Source organism: Nymphalis io, chromosome Z (genome assembly GCF_905147045.1).
Source record: "Nymphalis io chromosome Z, ilAglIoxx1.1, whole genome shotgun sequence".
NCBI lineage: Eukaryota > Metazoa > Arthropoda > Insecta > Lepidoptera > Nymphalidae > Nymphalis > Nymphalis io.
The window spans coordinates 2,592-26,151 of record NC_065918.1 but is presented as its reverse complement, the minus strand read 5'-3'; the positions used below and the strand labels follow the sequence as shown (position 1 = coordinate 26,151).

At 42.3% G+C, this 23,560-nt stretch overlaps 2 protein-coding genes across 5 annotated transcripts; one reads left to right on the top strand and one right to left on the bottom strand.

Annotated features, from left to right (window-relative positions):
- The first annotated feature begins 271 nt into the window (after positions 1–271).
- On the top strand, positions 272–11,467 carry LOC126780608 (carnitine O-palmitoyltransferase 1, liver isoform). Of its 3 annotated transcripts, XM_050505220.1 has the most exons (14): positions 274–589; positions 825–921; positions 2,258–2,411; positions 3,595–3,731; positions 3,808–3,916; positions 6,811–6,978; positions 7,335–7,456; positions 7,660–8,371; positions 8,445–8,470; positions 8,557–8,619; positions 8,691–9,075; positions 9,145–9,343; positions 9,425–9,585; positions 9,682–11,467. In XM_050505220.1, the coding sequence occupies exons 3-14, from the start codon at positions 2,271–2,273 to the stop codon at positions 9,787–9,789; spliced, it is 2,331 nt and encodes a 776-aa protein (XP_050361177.1). In that variant the 5' UTR covers positions 274–589; positions 825–921; positions 2,258–2,270; the 3' UTR covers positions 9,790–11,467. The 3 variants fall into 3 exon arrangements, with proteins under 3 accessions (XP_050361178.1, XP_050361177.1, XP_050361176.1); XM_050505221.1 differs by lacking the exon at positions 825–921 and having other exon boundaries at positions 272–305; XM_050505219.1 differs by lacking the exon at positions 825–921.
- A 384-nt stretch (positions 11,468–11,851) lies between these two features.
- On the bottom strand, positions 11,852–17,282 carry LOC126780706 (protein ABHD13). 2 transcript variants are annotated; one of them, XM_050505343.1, is made up of 5 exons: positions 16,878–17,282; positions 15,611–15,785; positions 15,317–15,510; positions 15,073–15,233; positions 11,852–14,988 (listed from the first exon to the last, which is right to left on the bottom strand). In XM_050505343.1, exons 1-5 carry the CDS (start codon positions 17,008–17,010, stop codon positions 14,725–14,727), a joined length of 927 nt encoding a protein of 308 aa, XP_050361300.1. In that variant the 5' UTR covers positions 17,011–17,282; the 3' UTR covers positions 11,852–14,724. The 2 variants fall into 2 exon arrangements, with proteins under 2 accessions (XP_050361300.1, XP_050361299.1); XM_050505342.1 differs by having other exon boundaries at positions 11,854–14,988; positions 15,611–15,839.
- Positions 17,283–23,560: the final 6,278 nt, after the last annotated feature.

The following is a 23,560-nucleotide window of genomic DNA, read 5'->3' as shown; positions in this document are numbered from 1 at the left end:
AAAGTGACTATACATACATAATATATTGGAAAAATATAATGTATTTTTATCGTCTCTTTTTTCATTTATTTTTATCCTTATTTTCATACAAAGAGTTTTAATTGCAATTGTTAGTAAAATGCTTAGATTAACCATTTTATCAAAATTATGAAAAATAGGATGAATAGTGTTCAAATACATGCAATATTCTTATGACTTAATTGTCTATGATTCCATAAATAAATTATTTAACCTATGCAACACTATATTTTATAAGTCAGTTCTTTGGTGACTTAAACGGTGGTGTGCAGCACTCAGTGTGTACTGTGCGTTACAAACTATAGTTAAATAGCTTTTTAAATTACAAACGTAGCGTACATCTGACTAACCCATACTTTCTTGATTTTATTGCAAATTTTACACTCTCATGCATTATTGTGGAACATACGCTTTGTTTTAACAGTGTTATTACAAATATTAAAAATTATGTCTGTAATAGGTGTCGTTTAGTTTTGGTTTAACAAGGTACTGTTATTTCAGTACCCGCGTAGCTATTGTCGCAGTAAAAACTGTTCGTAGTTGGTTCTTAAATCAGTGTCTACTATTATAGGTCAGTAACGAACCTAGTTTTTAATGTATTTTTGTGTTATTTTATTTAAGTGGTTAATATTAAAACATTATTTTAATAATGTATCATATGTATTAAATTACCTAATAATAAGTTGGTGATTTTTAAATATTTATGATAATTATAGATTTCCATAAATGTATCCAGTGCAGGATTTATAAATCTTTTTCGCTTGTAATCCACGTATATGTAGAACACAGTCGCATTCTCAGATTAGACTTTGACACCGCCTTGCTAGTGTGCGTGAGCTACGCGAATGTGTTCGTCCGAATTCCGATTACGCGAATGGTTTTGGAACGATTTCTCTTTAAGTTGTAAGTTGTGTGAGCTTTTCATTAAAATATGATTAAATGCTTTGCCATCTTTAAATTTTAAGTAAGTTTTTTTATTTAAAGATATTTTTGCCAATAGAAGTAGAATAAATTCCCGCAATATATTAATGATTTACTTCAATTATTACAATTTAAAAGAATGCAACTATAAAGTTATTTTAAAAAGTGAAGAATACAGTAAATCATTAAACACTCAGCTGTTGTACTGTCATAACATACAATTCTTTATATTTTCAAATGTAAAACACAGCTCATAACAAATTAATTATATAACTTTATTTGAAATTTAAAGCATTATTTTTCTTATAAACATTTTTATCTCCAAGGCCATTTTTAATTGATTATAACAGTGATTTCAATGAAATATAAATGTATTTAATTGGATATGTGTAGCAGTTATAGTCCTTATTTTAAGAAGTGGTTATGCATGCATATATGGTATTGTCATTGTCATGATGGTCTTTTAAAACGAGTTATTACTTTTTAGTTTTCATTAAGTCATAATCATTAAATTTTTGTTGAACACTGCAATACTAAAGTCATGTTTTTCTAAAACCTTTGCCAAAATCTCTTTCCTCATGTGTGTTTCTTCTTCCTATATAATTGCATTGGCGATGTTGATAGCTCTTATATGATATTTATGTGTTAGTGTTATATTTATGATATCACAGAATGATTGGGTATGTTAAAAACAATTCAAATACAATGATAGTTTAAAGTAGAAACCTCATGATTTAAATACTGCCACTTGTGAATCCTCATGTAGAGCAGCATAGTGGAAGAAGCTTCCTTTAGAGAAGCGGAGGCCGGTGCTCAGTCGTGTGATGTATACATCCTAAGCTTTCTTTGAGGCTCCCCTACATTTTCCTGTGACGAGTGACCTTTACTTGATTTACAATAATCTTGCTTTAGAAGCATAATAACTGTCAAGATGTATTTTTGCTTATTTTACTATTGTGTGCACTGAACATAAGCAGTATTCTGTGTTTTCCAATAGTTTTTTGTGTTTCTTAATTTGTTTTGATAAAAAAAAAAAACATTTTTTTAACATTTATGTTGAGGGCTAACTGCTATATTTCTTAAAAGTGTACCTTATCTTATTAAATAAGCACTTCTTGTATATATATTGTGTCTCTCAGATACCGCTCTAACATTTTAGCCCAAGTTTTGTATTTAGATAAAGTTTTGCTTTTTCTATATAGGTGTATTTGCTGAAAAAACGCGATTTTTGTATAAAAACAATAGTGGTCTGCCAGGCGTTTTGAATAATAAGTAAAAGATTGGAGCCACACATGACTCACACAAGACTCTTCCACAGGTTGTGAAGAAAAATGGCAGAAGCGCATTCTGCGGTCGCCTTTTCTTTCGCCATCACTCACGACGGATGGGACGTCAACTTCGATCGCGAGGTGCTGTACCTCGTGTGGGAGTCTGGCATCCGCTCGTGGAAAAAGAGGCTGGCGCGCTTCAGAGTAAGTCATCGCCGCGAGTCGTCAAAAAATACAGACGTCATTTTATTTATAGTGTACATGACAGAGGTTTGTTGTTGTGTAATCGAAGATAAGTGTCAAATAAAATAATTTGAAACCTGAGAAACACCGAATACGTATAACGAGTCTGACCACATAATGCAAGTGCTCTCAAGCGCCTAGACTGAGAAGTCGTGTCATTCTTCGTCTGGACCGTTGGGAGCGTCTTGACAGTAGCGGTGCGCACGTATGTGGGTTGTAAAAGAACAGATCGGATTGTAAATAATAGATGAATGATAATAATCGTCGTAGACAGCGCGCCCGTCGCGAGTCGCGCGAGAGGTCACACGTGGCAGACGATTGCGCGTCAGCACTCGGCGTAGCGAAAGCGAGTGCCGACAGCCGGCTGCCGGCTGCGCGACCGAGGGCACGCGTATCTCTTATCACGGCATACGGACATTGACACAGTTCACTACTCGGCTCACGGGCACGGGACCATCTCGGTGATAGCGAAGAAATAAATTAACGAACGAATAAGATGCTATGCTTTTGACTTTGATCATGTGTTACTGCTTTTTATTAATTTTTTGTCCTGATTCTTAGACAACTTCGAGATTATCTATACTTACATCGAACAAATTCGCATATCTTAAATGTAATACATAAATATTCTATTTAATTAATTTCGGCCTTTTATTATTAATGTTATGTTTATTTATTGAAAGTTATATAAGTGAAGTAGCAGGTTTTAATATATTAATATCATATAAACTTAAGAGCTGACTTAGATTTTTTATAAACGCATCCATCGATGGAACACGTAATCGTCCGAAGTATCTCGTGTAACGTTGTGAACTAACGCCCGGCGAGGCCGACCAAGCTCGAGGTGGCTGCGTGGTGGTCAGTGTACTGGTTGAAGTTATTAATGGGCCGTATAATTTGTTTCAAAACAAACGACGACATGATAGTTTCCTGCCAAATCCCTTAATACTGTTAGAAGGAATTACATAGAAGTATTTAGAAACAATTCTCTGTTGATACTTCTATGCAAAAATTCGCATCAAGTATTACAAAATATTCATTACACAAATTATTACATTAATTATTGTTTTAAAATTAATCTCCTTTGTAAGATATCTTTGAGAATAAATACATTTTCATACGAGTATTGTATCTTCCAAAACAGAACAGCATTCACAATGGCGTGTATCCGGGACATCTGCAATCCTTATACTTTCTGTGGACTGTCCTCGTGGCGGCTCACTTTGGGGGGGTCAACATACCCTTCGGATTAGTACAAAAAGCCCTATCCGTACTGCCCGGGTAAGTAACGTTTCTTTAGTATTGAGTGTGTAATGATAAGAAAGAGGATGTCGAGAGCTCGTGTTTCTCTGTGCAGTGCGTCGCCCATGTGGCAGGTGATGGCGTGCCTGCTTGCCGCTCTCACGATGTGGCTGTCCGTCATATTCCTGATGCGGTACTTGCTTAAGCTGCTCCTCATGTATAAGGTAAATATTTTAAAGCTTTTTCGACCGAGGATCGAGTTGGCTCAGTAGCATTCAAGCATTGCGGGTTCAAATCTAATTAAGTTACATTGAGATTCTAGGTTCTTTATCTTTTTTGTTTACAAAACCCTGTTGTACTCTGCGGTGCGGTGTAAAAAATACCGCCCTCTATATAATATTAGCGGCCCGTTCCGACTTCGCACGGGTAAACAAAATTTTATCCCGTGCTATTTTGTAATCATTGAGATGTAAAAATTTGCCAACTCGATTTATTTGCCTGTCTTTAGCCATTAGCACTAAAGGCTAAGGAATAGTATTGAAAGTTATATGAACTTAAGAGCCGTCTTAGATTTTTTATAAACGCTTCCATCGATGGAATACGTAATCGTCCGAAGTGTCTCGTGTAACGTGTGTACTGTGTGTTGTATTTATAATAAATATATAGATATATAGGGATAACTGTCTCTTTCGTCTAGTGGCTACATGTAAGGCTGCAGACTCGGAGGTCCTGGGATGATTTCACATGCATTTAATCAAATATCTCGAAATATTGCCAAAACTACTGGTTCGATTTGCTAAGTGTTTAAGTGTGTTTCTAACATTTATTTACATGAAGCTAAGTTTAAAATTAATAATATGTTATTTATTTCGTTTTATTATGATATTTATGTATATTTTATTTTATGTTGGTACTTAAAATCAAACGCTATTTTTAATAATATATTTTGTAACTTTAATAATTAATGAATAAACTCAAACTCCATTCCTATAGCACGTAATTTTGCGTCCTATATTTTTTATAGAATTTATACATGGGTACGAGCATGGCTTGGGCGGAAACAGGAGTACACACAGTATGACCATGACGTTGATCTATTTGTTTTATCTTATACTCTACAAACCTCGCCTTATTTCAAAGAATCAGGGCATCTAACTGATTGTGGGCCTTTAGCATGTTCGTTGAATGTTCAATATTTCAGTGTCAGTCAATCAACCATTTGCTGTTTTGTAGAATTAGAATTCGGTGCAGGATTTTAATTGAATTGAACGGTGCATTATCAACAACGACGCTATTTAGGTTGGGTATTAAATGCGTTTGGACCCGCTTTGAATATTTATCATAATTCATATTAGGTAATCAGCCATTTTTTGATTCGCCTTAAGCTTAAGCCTTATAGGAAACGTTTGGTACGAAACTACTCAAACCGTCAGCATAAACAGTGATCAAGCGGTTGCCCTTCGATACATTTTGCTTTAAACCAGAAGCGCTTGACCAGGATTTTAAGAGGGTATGTGACGTATGTGTACATGTTTCGTCGGCTTAAACAATTGATTTTGTCTGTAATGTTCTACAATTTTTATGAGGAAGTTAACACAAAGTTACAAATTATACGAAGCTTCTTAGTTCGGGAGGGCAAAAATTTACTTCGACTATGTTATAACACCGGAACCATTTATAATAAATATATAGATAGGGATAACTGTCTCTTTCGTCACTAGCTGTAGCCACTCTACATGTAAGGCTGCAGACTCGGAGGTCCTGGGTTCAAATCCCAGGTCGGGCCAATAAAAAGTTATTGAGTTAGTTTTTCGAAAATTCTCAGTAGTAGCCCGGAGTCTGGAAGTTCGTACACTCCCGTGCCTCCGAAAGCCCGTAAAGCCGTTTTTCCTGCGCCTGAACTCATTCCGGTCGTGTCGGATTGCCGTCCCATCGGATTATGAGAGTTAGGGAATAGAAAGTACACCTGTGTTTGAGCACACACTTGTGCACTATAATATGTCCTGCGCAATTGGCTCATCTCTCTTGAGATTGGCCGCCGTGGTCGAAATCGGTTTAGAGGACATTATATAGGGATGTAGAGTATATCGTGGATAATCGGATATACTCAAAAGTAAATTAAAACCATGGCATTGTTTCACTCACAAGAGTATTTTATCCTGAAACTTAGTCTGTGATGTTGCGCGGTGCATTAAAATATAATTTAAACAAATTGAATATAAGATACACTAACAGCACGGACAGCACGATATAAGCGCGATTTAAATGACAATTATTGCCAACTATTTTTGAATAGTGATATCTAGCAATTTTTTATTAGAACAATTCCAAGATAGCTGTGTTGCTATCGCGGACTTTTTTTAGAACTTTTCTTCATGAGGAACAACTCAAATAACAATTCACGCAGCGCACGCCGTGGAAGCTTTCAACATGCACAAGTTATTCCTACTTCGGTAATGAATATTATTTTGCTATATAAATTTATACATATTTATTTATATATAACAATATATTTATATAGTTATTGTATCCGCATTCCACAGTGTTGAAATATGAATTAACTTATCATTTGAAATGATAAAATCTTTTACTTATTTTTGTTGTTGTTGGATAAATATGTAAAGATGTTAAACACATTCGTACCGAGTGCTGCGAGACGGGGGCACGCGGGTACGCAGGCAGTAGTCGACAACAGCAACAGACATGTGTTATACGTTTATAACTCTCGATAGATTAACCGATTATATGAATCTGAAACTAAACGGTACATTTGTAATATTAACACGTTTACATTTACCGCGGACAAACAGACAAAAATAAAATTAATGGTTGTTTTGATATTGGTGATTTGCGAGTAGTCGAGGCTCCAGAGGCCCTTAACTAACATATAACACTATTTACATCATTCGAAATATTATTTGTTACTAGCGATGTAATGCTGACAATAAATGCTTCGAACTTGATGCCACTTCATTTTCTAAAGTGAAAACAGACGATGTGGTCATCGTCGAGATAAGACGACGAAAAAGACAACCACTTCCACCGCCTTCGTTGTAACCTATGACGTTTGAGTGAGAAGTCAGCCGCTGGCCAGGATGGTTATTTCTATTTTGTGTAGGGCTGGATGTACGAGTCCCGTGCGCCGGGCTCTAAGATATCTATGAGGACGATGTTATGGGCGAGCGTGGTGAAGGTGCTCTCCGGCTGGAACAAACCGCGGCTCTACAGCTTCCAGGGCTCACTGCCGCGCCTGCCGCTGCCCGCTGTCAAGGACACTATGAAACGGGTGAGGGCAAACATTATAAATGTGATCTAATTAGATTACGACGTGAAGACCAGACCCCGTGTGGCCAATTATTTATTTCAAACATACAGCTAATAAATAATCTTAATGACGATGACGCACGTGTTTCCGATAAGCATCTGTATCTGCAAAGTTATTGTTGTCCAAGTTTTTTTGTTTTCCAAATTCGTAACATGTAATAAAAAATATAATCGTAATTAAAATTTTTACTTGACACATCCCTTGAATAAACGAGAATCTCGTCGGTCATTGTTTATTTACAATTTTTATATATTACCATATAAAACAAAAACCGGTCGAGGTTGATTCGCATTGAGTATAAGTTCTCTGGTCCCCAGTACCTTCTGAGCGTGAGGCCACTGCTGGACGACGCCAACTACCTCCGCGTGGAGGGACTGGCCAAGGAGTTCGAGGAGACTATCGCCGTCAAGTTGCAGAGATATCTCGTCCTAAAGTCATGGTACTTTTGCATTCTCCTTCTCGTCACGTCTCGACCGACACAGCAGTTTGCGTGTTGTGTATTTTAATACGCAAACGTTGAACACTTTGCTGTAAAGATCTTTAGTTTTTGTCCGTTCGTTTACATTCGTCCGCTATTAATCTTTCTATCACGTGATGATAACGATTTGTTATATACTTCATTAAAATAACTCTCGGCGGCAGGTGGTCCAGCAACTACGTGTCGGACTGGTGGGAGGAGTACGTGTACCTGCGCGGTCGCTCGCCGCTCATGGTCAACTCCAACTTCTACGGCACGGACACGCTGCTGAGGCCCACAAGCGTGCAAGCGGCGCGTGCCAGCACCATCATACACTTCTGTCTCAAGTTCCGTAGGCTAATCGAGCGCCAAGAGCTCGAGCCGATTATGCTGCAAGGCATGGTTCCGCTGTGCTCGTGGCAGTACGAGCGACTGTTCAACACGACGCGCGTGCCCGGCGTGGAAACGGACAAGCTGGTGCACTACCGCGACTCGGCACACGTAACGGTGCTGCACCGTGGGCGCTATTACAAGGTGTTGGTCTACGTTCGCGGGCGGCTGTTGAACCCAGCCGAGATACAAGTGCAGATCCAGCAGATTCTGGACGATGAAACGGAAGCGAGTCCAGGCGAGGTGCGGCTGGCGGCGCTGACGGCGGGCGAGCGCTCGCATTGGGCGCACGTGCGGCAGACGCTCTTTAACCGCGGACACAACCGCACGTCGCTGCATTGCATCGAGCGCGCCGCCTTCCACGTGTGCCTGGACGACCTCGAATACGGGTTCGACGAGGCGGACCGGGCGAAGCTAGACCGCTACGGCCGGGTGCTGCTGCATGGCTCCGGACAGGATCGCTGGTTCGACAAGTCCTTCAACCTCTGTTTCAGCACCAACGGCTCGGTACGTAGCGCAATTAATGTAGTCGAAATGGTGATGCTGTTCTTAATTATAATGAGAAATATTTTGATTGCAGGTGGGCTTTAATACAGAGCACACATGGTGAGAACATATTGCATTAATTGAATATAGAAATGTACATTAAATGACGCTTCGTAAAGTTGATATACTGTATCTGTTACTCGCAGGGCGGACGCGCCGGTCATGGGACATTTGTGGGAATACGTTATCTGGTCGGAATTAGAATACGGGTGAGTTTAACAATGTCAGTACAATGTTCACGGCTATTTGGCTCTCTGATTCATACAAGTTTGTATGTCAGCTACGATGAGGCCGGCAACGCCCGCGGCTCGGTCGAGTCTCCGCCACCGGCACCCGTGCACCTGCGCTGGGAGTTCAGCGCGCCGCTGCTGGCCGCCGTCGACCAGTCGCACGCCGTCGCCACGCAGTTGCTTAACGACGTCGATCTGCGGATACTCATGTACACCGCCTACGGCAAAGGGTTCATGAAGAGCTGTCGCGTGTCGCCCGACGCCTTCATCCAGATGGTACTGCAGTTGGCGTACTTCCGTGACGCGGGTCGCTTTTGCCTCACGTACGAGGCGTCCATGACACGGCTGTTCCGGGAAGGACGCACTGAGACCGTGCGCTCGTGCACGCTCGAGAGCTCCGCCTGGGTGCGCTCCATGCTCGACCCGCACGCCACGGTACAGTATGACGCCTCCTGACGCTGCTGGCTCTGGTTGTGGTGTGTATGACCTTGTTTCTGTCGCCAGGTGGAGCAGCGCATGTTGCTGTTCGTGAAGGCGAGCAATCGTCACCAGCTGGGCTACCAGGACGCCATGGCGGGCCGTGGTATCGATCGACACCTCTTCTGTCTCTATGTCGTTTCCAAGTACCTCGAACTCGAATCACCTTTCCTGCAGGAAGTCTTTAACGAGCCGTGGCGTCTGTCGACCAGCCAAACTCCGCACGGTACTTATACATTTATTATTTTACTGACAACTCGAAATATAACCACTCGTATTAATGTTATATTGTACATGTACCGTTTAGGTCAAACGAACCTGCTGGACCTGAAGAAGTACCCGAAGTGTGTCAGCGCAGGCGGCGGCTTCGGCCCCGTCGCGGACGACGGCTACGGCGTCTCCTACATCATAGTCGGCGACGACATGCTCTTCTTCCACGTGTCCAGCAAAATCAGCTGCCCTATCACAGTAAGACTGGTTACTAGTAACGATGTACTGGCTGGTCGGTACGATCGATCGATATGACGCCAGACCAACGTACACCTGACACGTTCCCGTTCACAGAGCTCCTCGAACTTCGTGCAACAGATCGAGCAGTCGCTGCGCGACGTGCACGACCTCTTCGTGGAACACAAAAAGCTCGACAACGGCGTCGGCGAATGCAAACAGTGAAGTGTGCGCACCGCTTAGACTTTAGGTTTGTATTGTGCGGTTTCGTTTTGTTGTCATTAATAATGTTGTTGTTTATACGTCTATCATCATTGTATATTTTTAAGTGAAAACAACGCAAGTATTTTAAATAATAATCGATCACAATTTCGTGCATTCTATGTTTCTTTTTAATAAATAAATATTTAAAAGTGAATAAACATTTATAATGAATCAATGCAATACTGCTTTAAAATATTGTAGTAGTAAGGTTTGCTGTACTCGCTTACTCATCGTATCGCCGATACTCGAATAGACTAAGAGAAGCGTGAAGTCCAGTCGAGGGATTTGTTAAAGATTTGTAATGATATTTTATTTTGGTATCGCTTGGAGGTGAGGGTAATAGATATTTCTTAATTTTAATATTATTTATTGAGTCTTGATAATGATGGCTACCATGGAGCTATTTCATAGCACACGATTGCTTTTATATACGCATTTTGTATGTCTATGTATCTTACTACATTTCTTACGGTATTTCCTTGTCGGTTCAGCAAGTATTTTTCTACTCACGTAACAAGTACATCGAAGTCGTGTCCAGTGTCGCAGATGTGTAGTCCACGGCAATGGCAGGAGGACGTGATAAATAACTTCGTCATTCACGTGACTTTCGAGTCCACGCTAAACCACTACCGAAGTGAAAAGTACTGAATGAGCGACCTACTAACGAATGTTAATTATTTTATACGTAATTATATTTTATTGTTAATAGATAAATTGACACGAATATTAATCTCTGTAGTAATCTCGTGGAGCAATCATGTATACCAATACAATTTGAATGTTTATTCATGACGGCCCAATTTTTGTTAACTTTGCAGTTTAATTTAAATTTTGCAATATGCAATAATCATAACCGAAATTTTTATAATTGATATTTATTCGCTCTTCAGTCTTCCGAGATCTACATAGACTGCAATTGTTTGTCGACTTGAACAAAACAATTGGCGAAGTAGTTCGGAACTTTGGAAGTCACGTTCAAATGGGTATAATTAAGCGTTGTATTATAAATAAAGATGTATTCGTCGAGAATTGTTTGTAGTGCATAATACATCCGAGCTAGTAGCGAGTCGCGTGAAATATGTTCATCTGTGACGAGTTTTATCTTCATTCTTCCTGTCATTAGACGACTGATGGGCTACGATATGACCAATGTACCTAAATTGAGCTTGAAGTAAAAATAATATTTCTGATAGTACAAATAATTATCTTCCATATATCTAAGTAGGCACGATGTCACTCGTTCGCGTCCCTCCCCCCACTCCAAGAGCAAGAGACGACCTCGGCGTCGCCCGTAGACTAATTGTAGAACCTAAACCCAACACTAGCACTGAGCAGCTAGTTCAAAAGTATTTTCTTATTGTTATACACGTGGTTGTACAATATTAATTATACATAGCTTCATAATAATATTATGTGACATGTACAAAACTGATTATTTCTGTGGCCTTAAAGATTATCGTAGATATCTATACAAATATTATAGAAGTAAGACGAGTATAAAGAAAATTATACTAATTTTATAAACGTATTATCCACAATCAATTTATTCTGATGTAATGCAATTATTGATTCGATTTGTTACTTACACTTTTATAACAGTTTATTGTAAATAAATTAATAATAAAATAAGTCTACTATGATGAAAACTGTGTTTTATTTTTACCCAATATTATACACAATTGTTAAGTATCGTGTGATATAGGTATATAGAGCGATTTATTTATTACGGCATTGTGATCACATCAGATTAGAGCAAAATAACTTCATTATCCCATACTAGCGACTGTCTGAAAAATTGAAAAAAAAAAGTAACAAACTCGCACAAAATAACCAGTTAATGGGGTTTTATTAAAAACTTATTTAAAGAATAAACCAAACAAATTAGCTCTCATATGGTTGGACAGGGGAGAGACAAAAAAATGAACGACACGGTATCCGTAGAGCAATACATATATCCCGCTTACTAATGTATGGCGATAATGTAGCTGTTTTCTTGATTTGCAATGAATAGAGTAAACGCCAAACGTCCAGTGCAGAACGAACACACCGACGTGTTACGTGTAACAGTGGGTGGGTAGTGTAGTGTGGTGTCTATTGTAAGGAAATTGTACCCAAGCAAAACTGAAGAGGGTCACTACTAAATCGTTGAGCGTACACGCCCATGTAATGTAACATTAAAAGGTAGTTTTTTTCTGAAATGAAAAATGCACTTTAAAAAAAAAATTTAATTCGTATAAATGATTGCATTATTCGTAGTAATAAAAGTGTCGGCGTTCCACGTTTTGATATTGGCCTTTACGCATGTTGGTACTCACAAACATAACGATGTGCCTGTGCGAGCAGTATTTGAAGCTAATGCTTCAGTATGTGTCCACAAAAACAATTGTAGTTTTTCAGTATAAGTATTTTCTTTAAAGTTCACTGACTAACTTTAGTGACAACTGATAAAGGAGCGGGACGCGGCTAACAACGGAACAATGTTTGTTCTTACACCGTTAACTTCTACGCAGGAGGATATCCTTGCAAGGGTAAAGCAATCTTGACAACATGAACAGAAAGGAAATGCTTATACTTGTGTCTTTCACATCGAAACTTTCCAAACGATCAACCCCTGATACGGCCCATTATCGCAAACCAGCGTTTGCTTCTTCAAACACAAAATCATTATCGACAGACACTCACACATACTTTATATAGGTGGCGGTTAATTTATATATGTATAGTTTGCAATCAAAATAAATAAAGCACAGAGACAGACATTAAAATATTTGGTCAATTTTATGTTGCCCTGTCTAGATATGGATGCGGCGTGAACCAATAAATACTAATATCCCACGAAAATAAAGTAAAAAATGTAGTCGTTAATGAAATACTATAAGTCCGACGTTTAGTGATTTCTTAGTTATACGCGGGTGGAACCGCGGGCACAGCTCGTTACCAATAAAACGCTTAACTGTGTTATTAAAAATAGCCTGATATTCTGTAAATTTCAAGGCTGATTATACTTTTAAGAAACAGATATTCATTTTTTTTATATTAGCATTATACTTTATTTATATTAACTAATACAAATTTTATTTTCTTTGATAGTTGGTCTAGTATAATTTACTTAAAAATAGTTTTGGTTTTTTGTCCATAAACAAAAATATATAATTATTATAAATAAATAATAAATAAAACAGTATTATTACACATGCATGCACTAAAACAAAACATTGGCGTGGTTTATGAAAGAGTAACTGAGAGACGTAGATGAAGCTATGTGAAATGTTATATGCAAAGTAAATGCAGACATCTACTAAATTTTATTCTAAAAATGTTAAATACTGTTTTTATGTCGATTAGATTTCTTTGAATATCCTTAAGAAATAGTGCTGGAGGTTGTTACCTTAATTTATTAAATATTTCAATTAGAATGAATACTATTTTGATTACAATTAAAAAAATACATCTACATTATTTTAGAAAAACAACGAAATAGCGATAAAACTCGTTATACAATAAATAAAAAATGTCATTTTAAATCATCATTGCAAATTTCATGTTACATAAATCTCGACTGGTTACCATTTTTTACTTAACGTGATCTCCTGAAAAATTGCTATTATGTAGATGTCTGTATCTTCTTCGCTGCCATCGATATCATAACATAACACCGAAACAGTCTCGCCTCGCAAAGGCGACTTACATAGTATACTTTAACATTCATAGTATTATCGAGTACACGATAAACATGCTCGGGATAATAACTAAGTTCGAAATACGTAAAGCTACAGCGTCCAAGGTCAGAGTGTGATGAGATGTATAACGTCGCTGATCGACAGCAATAGAACTCGCATTCGAACTGGCTATTCGTCCGTTTTAAAGAAAAATCTCTATAGAATCTTACTACGTCTGCATAAATGCACTCGCAACGACAAAGGCTTACTTTTATAAATAAAAATACATATAAAGCGTGGCATAAAAATATCCTGGCTATGTCTAGACAAAACGCAATCTGACGGTGTAAGACTAGGCCTTGGTACACGTACAATATATGTTATAATAATTTATAAACAAAGCACCGTAGCCCGTAGGCTCGTATGGAAAGGTAACGCGCGTCGCGCGGGCGAACGAACTCTTTCCGGCTTTTGCGGTTTGTAAGTAATAGTAAAACGTCATAATAATAATAAGTATCATATTAGCAAGAACAAATGAAAAAAAAAAACATAATATTTTAACGAAATATCCAAGTCGAAGTCCCCAAGTTTTTTCATTTAATAATTATATTATAGGATATAATATTAAGTAGGTAACATAGTCACTCGACGACTCCAGTCGCACGAGTCACGAGTGGTACTGGTCAGCGGAGCCGACAGGCAGTCAGCGTCCTTACAAGATAGTTCCACCGCCCGCTTGGCTCAATCAGGGCCGAAGTCGTCGAGTCGTAAGGCTGGAGCGGCGAGAGGGCAATGAGTATAAATATGTAATAACAACAATATCAACATCGGTATTTCATTTGTCATTAGACTAACCTAAATAAAAGTAGAACACCATTTCATTAATTTGTTGCAGATTTGTATACGTAAAATATGGTTCAGCTTTGTGCTTTAAATACTTTTATGTCGGAATGGTTTGTGCATACAATTAAAAAAATATCATCTCTCGAGAATTGACCTATCTATGAGCGCCCGTTCCTAAGGCAATCTCGTAAGTATCGACGCTCTAATTATTACAATATGTAACGACAACATCAACACTATGATTCGCGTAATCGCATCCCTATTCCCATCTCTGTCCTCATCTGGTGATCTGCAGTTATTGCTTCGCGAACTTACCGTATACGTATCTAATACATATTTGAAGTGAGTCGTTTGTACTCTATTAGTTATCACTAGGTGGGTGGGTAGCGACCCACTAGACGGTGTGCACGACCGACACCCTCGCTTCGTCGGGCAGCGGCGGCACGTCGAGCAGGAAGCGCTGCAGCACTGCATAGTAGTCGGGACGCGTCCACGTGTCGTCGTGCCCGCCGCCAGACAGCACTGCGAGGCGCTTCAGTGGCGCACCACAGCACAAGAGCAGCTCGCGCGCCATGCGCGGCGGGACCAGCGCGTCGCACGCGCCGCACACGACCAGGGTGGCGCTCGACACGCAGCTCATCTTGTTCAGCGACATGTACTGAACGGATGAACGGCATCGAGTTACATTGCACACGCGTCGAGCATCGACCATCGATCACAACCCGAACCCGTGACTGCTCACCTTATTTTTATGACAAAACATTGGTAGCCAGTTGAGACATCTCCACTTTAGCAGTATCTTCGCCATGTCCGGAATGCTAGTAAAAGTGTTTTCGACGATCAACGCCCATATTTTGTTCTTGTACTCTAAGCGTGATGCCAAATCTATAGCTACAGCACCACCTGTGAAGAAAAATAAAAAAGTATCATAAAGGGCCCGTTTAATATATTGTAATATGAAATATCAAATGCAGCTGGTTACCAACCGAGAGATCTACCAAACAATATAATTTGAGTGTGGTCGATGTCATTTCTTTGCATGAGGTAGTCAAAAGCAGTTTGAGCATCCATATACAGACCCTGTTCCGAGGGTGAGCCCTCAGACAGCCCGTAACCTCTGTACTCCACCAGTAGGATGTTTATATTTAATTTATGATAAAATCCAGACACATTACACAATCTAAAAGAATTGATTAGTTCGATTACTGCAATTAGAACTGATGATTTTTTCAATATTGAATATGAGCTTAGAAGGTAATATTGACATTACTATGACTGACCTTTGGCCCATGTTTCCAGCATTTCCATGAAAAAAAATCATGGTCGGCCTATGATTACTAAGCATAGGCTGCTTTATTAGAAACATATGAATTTTAAATCCATCCTTACTTTTTATCTTAATACTTTCATAAGGTAATTTATAGTTACTAGGTTGCAGGACGAACAATCTGGAGTCTGGTGGATCATTAGGGTAATATAATAGAAGGTCCTGGGCACTGTACAGTATACCTGTTCCACAAATAAAAAAAGATAAATGTGAGTTTACAATAAAGTTGAAATTGTATATGAGATGTACTTAGGCAGAACCAAAACTAATCATATACTAAAAATAATCACCATTCAAAAGTTTTCATGTTTAATGATTTATGTGTTAATGTTAGACAACTTTTAAACTTATATTAAGCACACGAAAAGTTTTTGGAACTGGCCCAGTCTCAAACCTGCAATCTTGAGTTTAAATGCACAAGTATATTTCCATAAAACATTCATGACTCAAATAACTAATTTTGCAAAATCTAAGAGGAGGTCAATAACAGAGAAATCTTGTTCTGGATGAGCATCAACTGAATGTGTCAGTAATCCTTCAGATTAGTTATTATTATTGTTAATGGTATAAACACAAAGTTAAGGAGTTGGCTTAATAATTATTTCATTCAGCATTCATCATTCTAACATCATAAAAATACATTTTTAAGGATGTTATTGCTTTATCAATTCTTATAAAAATTGTTTTATCACACAACAACAAATTTCGTCAGGATTTTTAAAGATAATTCTATTGACATTTATTATTATTATGTTCCTTCTAAGAGGTATAGGCGTTATCCTTATCAAAAGGGCCAGCTTTTAGTCAGTTGGTATACCCTTTACACTCAATAGATCTCAACTCGCTGATCAAACAATATTGATATGACATGTAGAATATTGACTGACTATAATGTTGATAGCCTATACTAGACTCTAAGTAAGTTTCTTTTTATATATTTAATCATAAAATGGAAAACAGCTCTTGAACATTATTTTGATGTAAATTTTACTTGACAATATTTATGAAATCACATGTATTGAACATAATCAAACTTGTGTTTTATTATATTTATTCTTGCTAGTCTACATGCGTTATTCATTAAAATAATTCTGATTACCCGAATTTTTGTTTTTGTACTTATTTCACGGTTCATATAAATATGCAATAATGAACAAATAAGCTAAAATGCAATGTTTTCATTATAATAATAATATTTCCATCACCATATGATAACGTACCTGATATTCCAAAACTGAACACTGTTAGTGCAAGAAAATATCCATAAAACCAAAATATAATTGCACTAGAGAACAGAGTGAACGTCGATACAACCCATAACCTGTACAATAATATACGTAGAATGTGATACATTATTTAAGCCCTTTAAAAATCCTACAAAATATCATTTTTTCGCTTTGAAATATATTTTTTGTACAAATATTGTATCATGTGATTAATGACATTTGATACATAGTATGCGCGTATAAAAATATCAAGTACTAGATTGGACGAAGACTGTAAATTTTTACTTCAAAAAATATTTATACACCTAAAAGTTTTATAAACCAAACATTAAAAGAGTTTACTCTATTATTATTCAAAGGTTATATTTAAGGCAATACGCATATGTCAAGTCCGTGTCTGTCTACTTTAATCAGAAAATATGACATTTACAGTTTGCCCTCCGGAATTATAGTCTGTTCAACAATGAAAACCAAATAGTAAAAGTATAAAAACAGCCTTGTATAAAAATAAGGTGTAATATTAATAATAATAACTGTGGCGACACCTACACATTAATTAATAAGTTAATAAATTGCTTTCATCAAAGCGTCTTGTTATTGTAATAGTTACCGAAAGAATTGATTATAAATGAAATTAAAAAAAATTATCAAAAATCTAAAAATATAATAATAAAATATAATTTTTAAACGCTAAAAGTTCTTCTACTTAGCAGTTAGACACCCGGAACGCACCTATAGTTTTTTTTTTTTTTTTTTTAAAGAAACCTGGAAAGCAAATGTCTCCACTCACTCTTGATTACTTACTTGATGGTAAGTGGTAGTGGAGTCCAAACGCAACGACGGCCAGTACAGTCAGGAATAATGTTCTGCACTAGCCCCCCCCGTCTTGCCGGTCCGCAAGATGTCTCTTATCGCCTCGTTTGAAGGAACTCAGATTGTAAGAGGCGGGGAACACGCATGCTAGTAAAGAATTCCATTTTTTAGTGTTGCGACAAAAAAAGAGTTGCCAAATTTCTTCGTACGCGATATAATTGATGTCACAGTTAGGCGGTGACGGTATTTTTTTTTTTTTTGTTTATTCTATCAACCTCAGGTTAAATAAAAAAATTCAACTCACTAAAAACTTTATTTATAATTAATAATCGAAGCACCTCTTTGTAAACCGTAGTAGGCCTTGTGCCATACCAAGCCCGTCCCCGAAGCATGTCTGGATGGGTACCACCCACTCATCAGATATTCTACAACTAAACAGCAATACTTAGTATGGTTGCGTTCCGGTTTGAAGGATGAATGAGTAAGGCAGTGTAACTACAGGCATGAAGGACATAGCATCTTCATTCCCAAGATTTGTGGCGCAGTAGCGGTGCAAGGAATAGTTAATATTTCTTACATCGCCAATGTCTAAGGACGGTTGTGATCACATAACATCAGGTGGCCCATTTGCTCGTCCGGCTACCTATAAAATAAATAATAATAAATCTTATTTACACCCAAAAACATGTACACAATTTTAGTTGTTAGTTTTATCTATACCTTGGGATTTTACATAAACAACATAGGTGGTGGACCTCTGACTCCAAAACTAATATAAATTGTAATATCAGTGTCAGCGATTCTGATATTCCAATTTATATACATATATATTTTATTTCCTTTTGGAGCTAAAATTACTAAGTTACTCGCAGAGCCCACTTTGAGCATGCAACATAAAAACTGTCCATGTGATAACAGTTCTCACTAAAATCAGTGCCGGCCATGTTCAAATACAGGCAATGGGACCTTTGAATGACAAGGGGAAGCACACTCTAAGAGGGAACTATATACTTTCAAATTAGAATGGTATATTCTCATGGATGGTATTCTTGGAATGAAAACTACCTCTCACCGAGCACATCCGTAAATAATATAAACACATAAGTCTGTAGTTATTGAGGGTCATGTTAAGGTAAAGCTTCGAGACTACCAATTAAGTGGTGCACATGGCAATAATAGAATACATGTACTTTATATAAACTTCAATTACATAGTAAAGATTGTTTAAAAAAAAGGATTACTTGCACCTCCCTAGGAGATGTTGATATTAAAACTGTGTATTTTGCATTTTGTTTTTTGCACCCAGAGAAGTATGTGAATGAAGTTTTTTTTTTTTTTTTTTTTTTTTTTTTTTTTTTTTTTTTTTTTTATGCAAATATTATGTACATATGAGCGTTCTAATACTTTAAAACAAAATTAAATAATATGCCACCCATTTGGTTCGAAAATCTGAAAACTTTGAAATACATGTTGTACAATTCAATCAAAAAACTCAAATGGTAAATTTCAAGCAGATTGGGCTATTTTTTTCATTTTTTAAACTAATGCTTTAAACCAATTTCTCCCGTTTGGGGTTGAGTTTCTAAAAACGACGAAATATGTATGCATTCATTTTTCCTCAGAAGTTTTAATATTAAATATCATTCTTCTTACATCAAAAATGATGGAGTGTCCCCATACGATTTTGTTTTGTTTTTTTTTTTTTTTTTTTTTTTTTTTTTTGTTTTGTCAAATATTTGTTTTTTTTTTTTTAAATATTTCAAGGCACCATTTACCGGCACCGTCTATATGTCATAAAAATCAGTTGAGTAAAAAAGATACAAAAATTTAAGTTCACTTAGAATTTTTGTTGTTAATACTAAATAATTAATATTTAGCACATCTATGGGCTAATGCCCATAAATATTAATAATATAGGCAGGCAGGCAGGCAGGCAGGCAGGCAGGCAGGCAGGTAGGCAGGCAGGCAGGCAGGGGTGGAGCTACGAGAAGGCTCTGGCCCTGGCCAAAAGCCGGATCAGCCTCCGGGAGGTCGGCTTGACGGCGGTACGGTTCCGGACCGCGGCGACGGGAGCGCGGATGCTCGAGGTGCCGCCGGGCACCAACGAGGCCGAGAAGGCGGCGGATGCCCTGGCGGAAAAGCTCCGCGAGGACCTCAGCCCGGAGATCGTCCAGATCCATCGACCCACAAAGTGTGTCGAACTAAGGGTACTAGACCTGGACGACTCCGTGACGGTGGCGGAAGCCGTGGCGGCGGTCGCTGAACAAGGCGGCTGCCGGGGCCATTAAAGCGGGCATCATCGCTCGCGGCTCGAGCGGCTCGGGCTCTCTGTGGCTGAGCTGCCCCGTTTCGGCCGCGAAGAAGGTCGTGGAGGTAGGTCGCATAAGGGTCGGGTGGGTGTCGGCGCGAGTCATGCTGCTCGACCCCAGACCGCTGCACTGTTTCCGGTGCCTCGAGCGGGGGCACATGGGGGCAAAGTGTGACCGGGACGTCGACCGAAGCCGTCTGTGCTTCCGCTGCGGTCAGCCCGGTCACAAGACTCGGGAGTGCTCCGCTGCCGTAGCCAGCTGCGTGGTCTGCACTGCGGCCGGTAAGCCAGCTGCCCATGCCGCCTGCAGCAAGTCGTGCCAGGGCGGAAAGGGCGCCGCGCAGAAGGAAAAGACAAGGAAGGTGGCGACGAAAGGCCCGGTAGCCACGTCTCCACGCACAGAGGCGGAGCCGATGGAGACCACGCAGTGATGGCCCTGCGCTGCCTCCAGGCCAATATCAACCACTCTGCCAGGGCTCAGGACCTCCTAGTCCAAAGCATGGCAGAGTGGCAGATCAACGTGGCGGTGGTATCGGAGCCCTATTTCGTTCCCTCGCGGGACGACTGGGTCTCCGACCACGAACGGGTCGTGGCCATCGTCGCCCCTGCGGTCGCTGGCGCTCCGGCCATCGAGGGTGTGGCCAGGGGCAGGGGGTGCGTGCTGGCCGTCGTCGGCGGTGTGACGGTCGTCGCCGTCTACGCCTCGCCCAGTCGGAGTCTCGCCGAGTTTGAGCAGATGCTGGCAGAGGTCGGGACTCTGATCGGGCAAGCGGCGCCCGCACCGGTGTTGGTCGCGGGGGACTTCAACGCCAAATCAACGGCTTGGGGTTCTCCTGTGGCCGATGCCCGGGGAGAGGTGCTCGAGGAGTGGGCGGTCTCGTTGGGGCTGGCGGTCCTCAACAGTGGGTCGGAGAGCACGTGCGTGCGGCGGCAGAGCGAATCGATCGTGGACATTACGTTCGCGTCCAACGCCCTGGCCCGCCGTGCTCAAAACTGGAGGGTCGAGACTGGCGTGGAGACACTGTCGGATCACCGATATATTCGGTTCGATGTCTCTGCGTCGGCTCGTTGGGATGTTCGGCCCACTGTTGTCGGAGGAACGGAAGGTCGTCCGCGTTGGTGCCTGGGCCGCCTCGACGGACAGTTGGCGAAGGAGGCGGCCATCGTCGAAGCTTGGGGGGCCGGTTCCGACCCGGTCCTCCGGATCGACCAGGAGGCCGACCGGATCGACGGCGCCCTGTCCCGAGTGTGCGACGCGGCGATGCCGAGGGCTAAGCCGCACCCGCAACGTCGGCGGGTGTACTGGTGGCGTCCGGAGCTCCGTCGGCTGCGCAAGGCGTGCGTGGCGGCACGGCGGCGTTACGTTCGGTGTAGGAGACGAAGGGTTCGTGATGACGACGCGGAGGGGGTTTTCTACACCGGATATAGGACCGCCTGCCAGGCCCTACAGAAGGCCATAGCACAGGCCAAAGAGGCGGCGTGGGAGGAATGGCTGGAGACGCTCAACGGCGATCCGTGGGGGCGTCCGTATCGGATCGTGAGACAAAAGCTCCGACCCTGGGCTCCTCCGCTGACCAGCAGTCTCCAGCCGCAGCTCTTGGCGAGGGTTGTGGACACGCTCTTCCCCGAGCGGGGAGAGTTCGTGCCACCGGCCATGGTGCCGCCCGCGAGCAGGCCCCAAGAGGAGGACGACGGGTCACCGGTGACTCCGATCACCGAGGCGGAATTGCAGGTGGCTGTCATCAGACTAGGGTCGAAAAAGACAGCCCCTGGGCCCGACGGAATCCCCGGTCGAGCCCTGAAGATCGCGTCGGAGGAACTCGGCGAGAGCATGCGTTGCCTCTTCACCGCATGCCTGTCTCAGGGTAGGTTCCCGCGACGGTGGAAAACGGGCACGCTCGTTCTGATCCGCAAGGACGGGCGTCCGTCCGATCAGCCGTCAGCCTACCGCCCGATCGTGTTGCTCGACGAGGTGAGCAAGCTCTTCGAGCGGGTGCTCGCTGCCCGTCTCGTCGGCAGTATGGAGCCGGGACTCGACGAGCGGCAATACGGGTTCCGTCCCGGCCGCTCGACGCTCGACGCGATCGCCAGGGTGAGGGGCCTGGCCGAGGAGGAGGTGTCTCGGGGCGGGGTGGTGTTGGCAGTGTCGCTGGATATTTCCAATGCCTTCAACACCCTGCCCTGGGAAACGGTGATGGAGGCCCTGCGGTTCCACGGTGTGCCGGGCTACCTGCGGCGTACCGTGGCCGATTACTTCTCGGGCAGGGCGGTGGCCTTCCCGACTGCGGACGGATGGGCCGTCAGGTCGTTGTCGTGCGGTGTTCCGCAGGGGTCGGTACTAGGACCGCTCCTGTGGTGCATCGGCTACGACTGGGTGCTGCGCGGGGCCACGTTGCGGGGGGTCAGCGTCACGTGCTACGCTGACGACACCCTCGTGTCGGCCCGCGGCAGTTCATACCGGGAGGCGGCCTATCGCGCCACGGCTGGGGTGGCGCACGTAGTCCACCGAATCCGCGCGTTGGGCCTCGAGGTGGCCCTACACAAATCCGAGGCCCTCGTCTTTCACGGGCCTCGGAACGCGCCACCTCCGGGGGCGGCGATAACGGTGGGCGGAACTTCCATCGCCGTCGGGTCGACGATGAAGTACCTGGGACTCGTGCTCGACGGCAGGTGGAAGTTCGAAGAGCACTTCCGGCGCTTGGCCCCAAAGTTGGTGGCTGCAGCCGGGGCGCTAGGGAGGATCCTCCCGAACGTGGGTGGGCCAGGAGGTGCCTGCAGGCGCTTGTACACCGGCGTCGTGCGCTCGATGGCGCTCTACGGGGCGCCGATATGGGCGGACGCTCTGAGCGCCCGTAACGTCGCCTCGCTGCGACGTCCGCAGCGAGCGATGGCGCTCAGAGCGGCTCGGGCGTACCGCACGGTGTCGTACACCGCGGCGTGCCTGCTCGCCGGAAGCCCGCCATGGGACCTCGAGGCCGAGGCTAACTCGAGGGTCTATTGGCGGATCAAGGCGGCAGTGAGAGCGGAGGAGAACCGGCCCCACCCACGTGAGGTTCGGACGTGGAGAGAGGAGGCCCGCGAGAGGGTATTCGCCGAGTGGTCGGAGAGACTGGGTGTCCCGGGTGCTAGCCGGGACCTCGTTGCGGCCATTCGGCCGGTGCTGAGGAAGTGGGTCGAGCGCAAGCACGGCCCACCCACGTATCACCTCACACAGCTTTTGACCGGCCACGGTTGTTTCGGCCGGTACCTGTGTGAGGTGGTCGGTAGGGAGCCGACGGTGGAGTGCCACCATTGTGGCGGAGGAGCCGTGGATACGGCGGAACACACGCGCGTAGAGTGCCCGGCTTGGGCGGAGCCTCGCGCGGTCCTATCCACGGCTGTAGGTGGGGACCTGTCGCTTCCGGCCGTCGTCGAGAAGATGGCCGGAAGCGAAGAGATCTGGGCGGCAGTGTCACGGTTCAGCGCATGTGTCATGTCGCAAAAGGAGGAGGCAGAGCGGGAGCGGGAGGACGACGTGGACTCGCTCCCGCAACGAAGAAGGAGACCTCTTCGACGG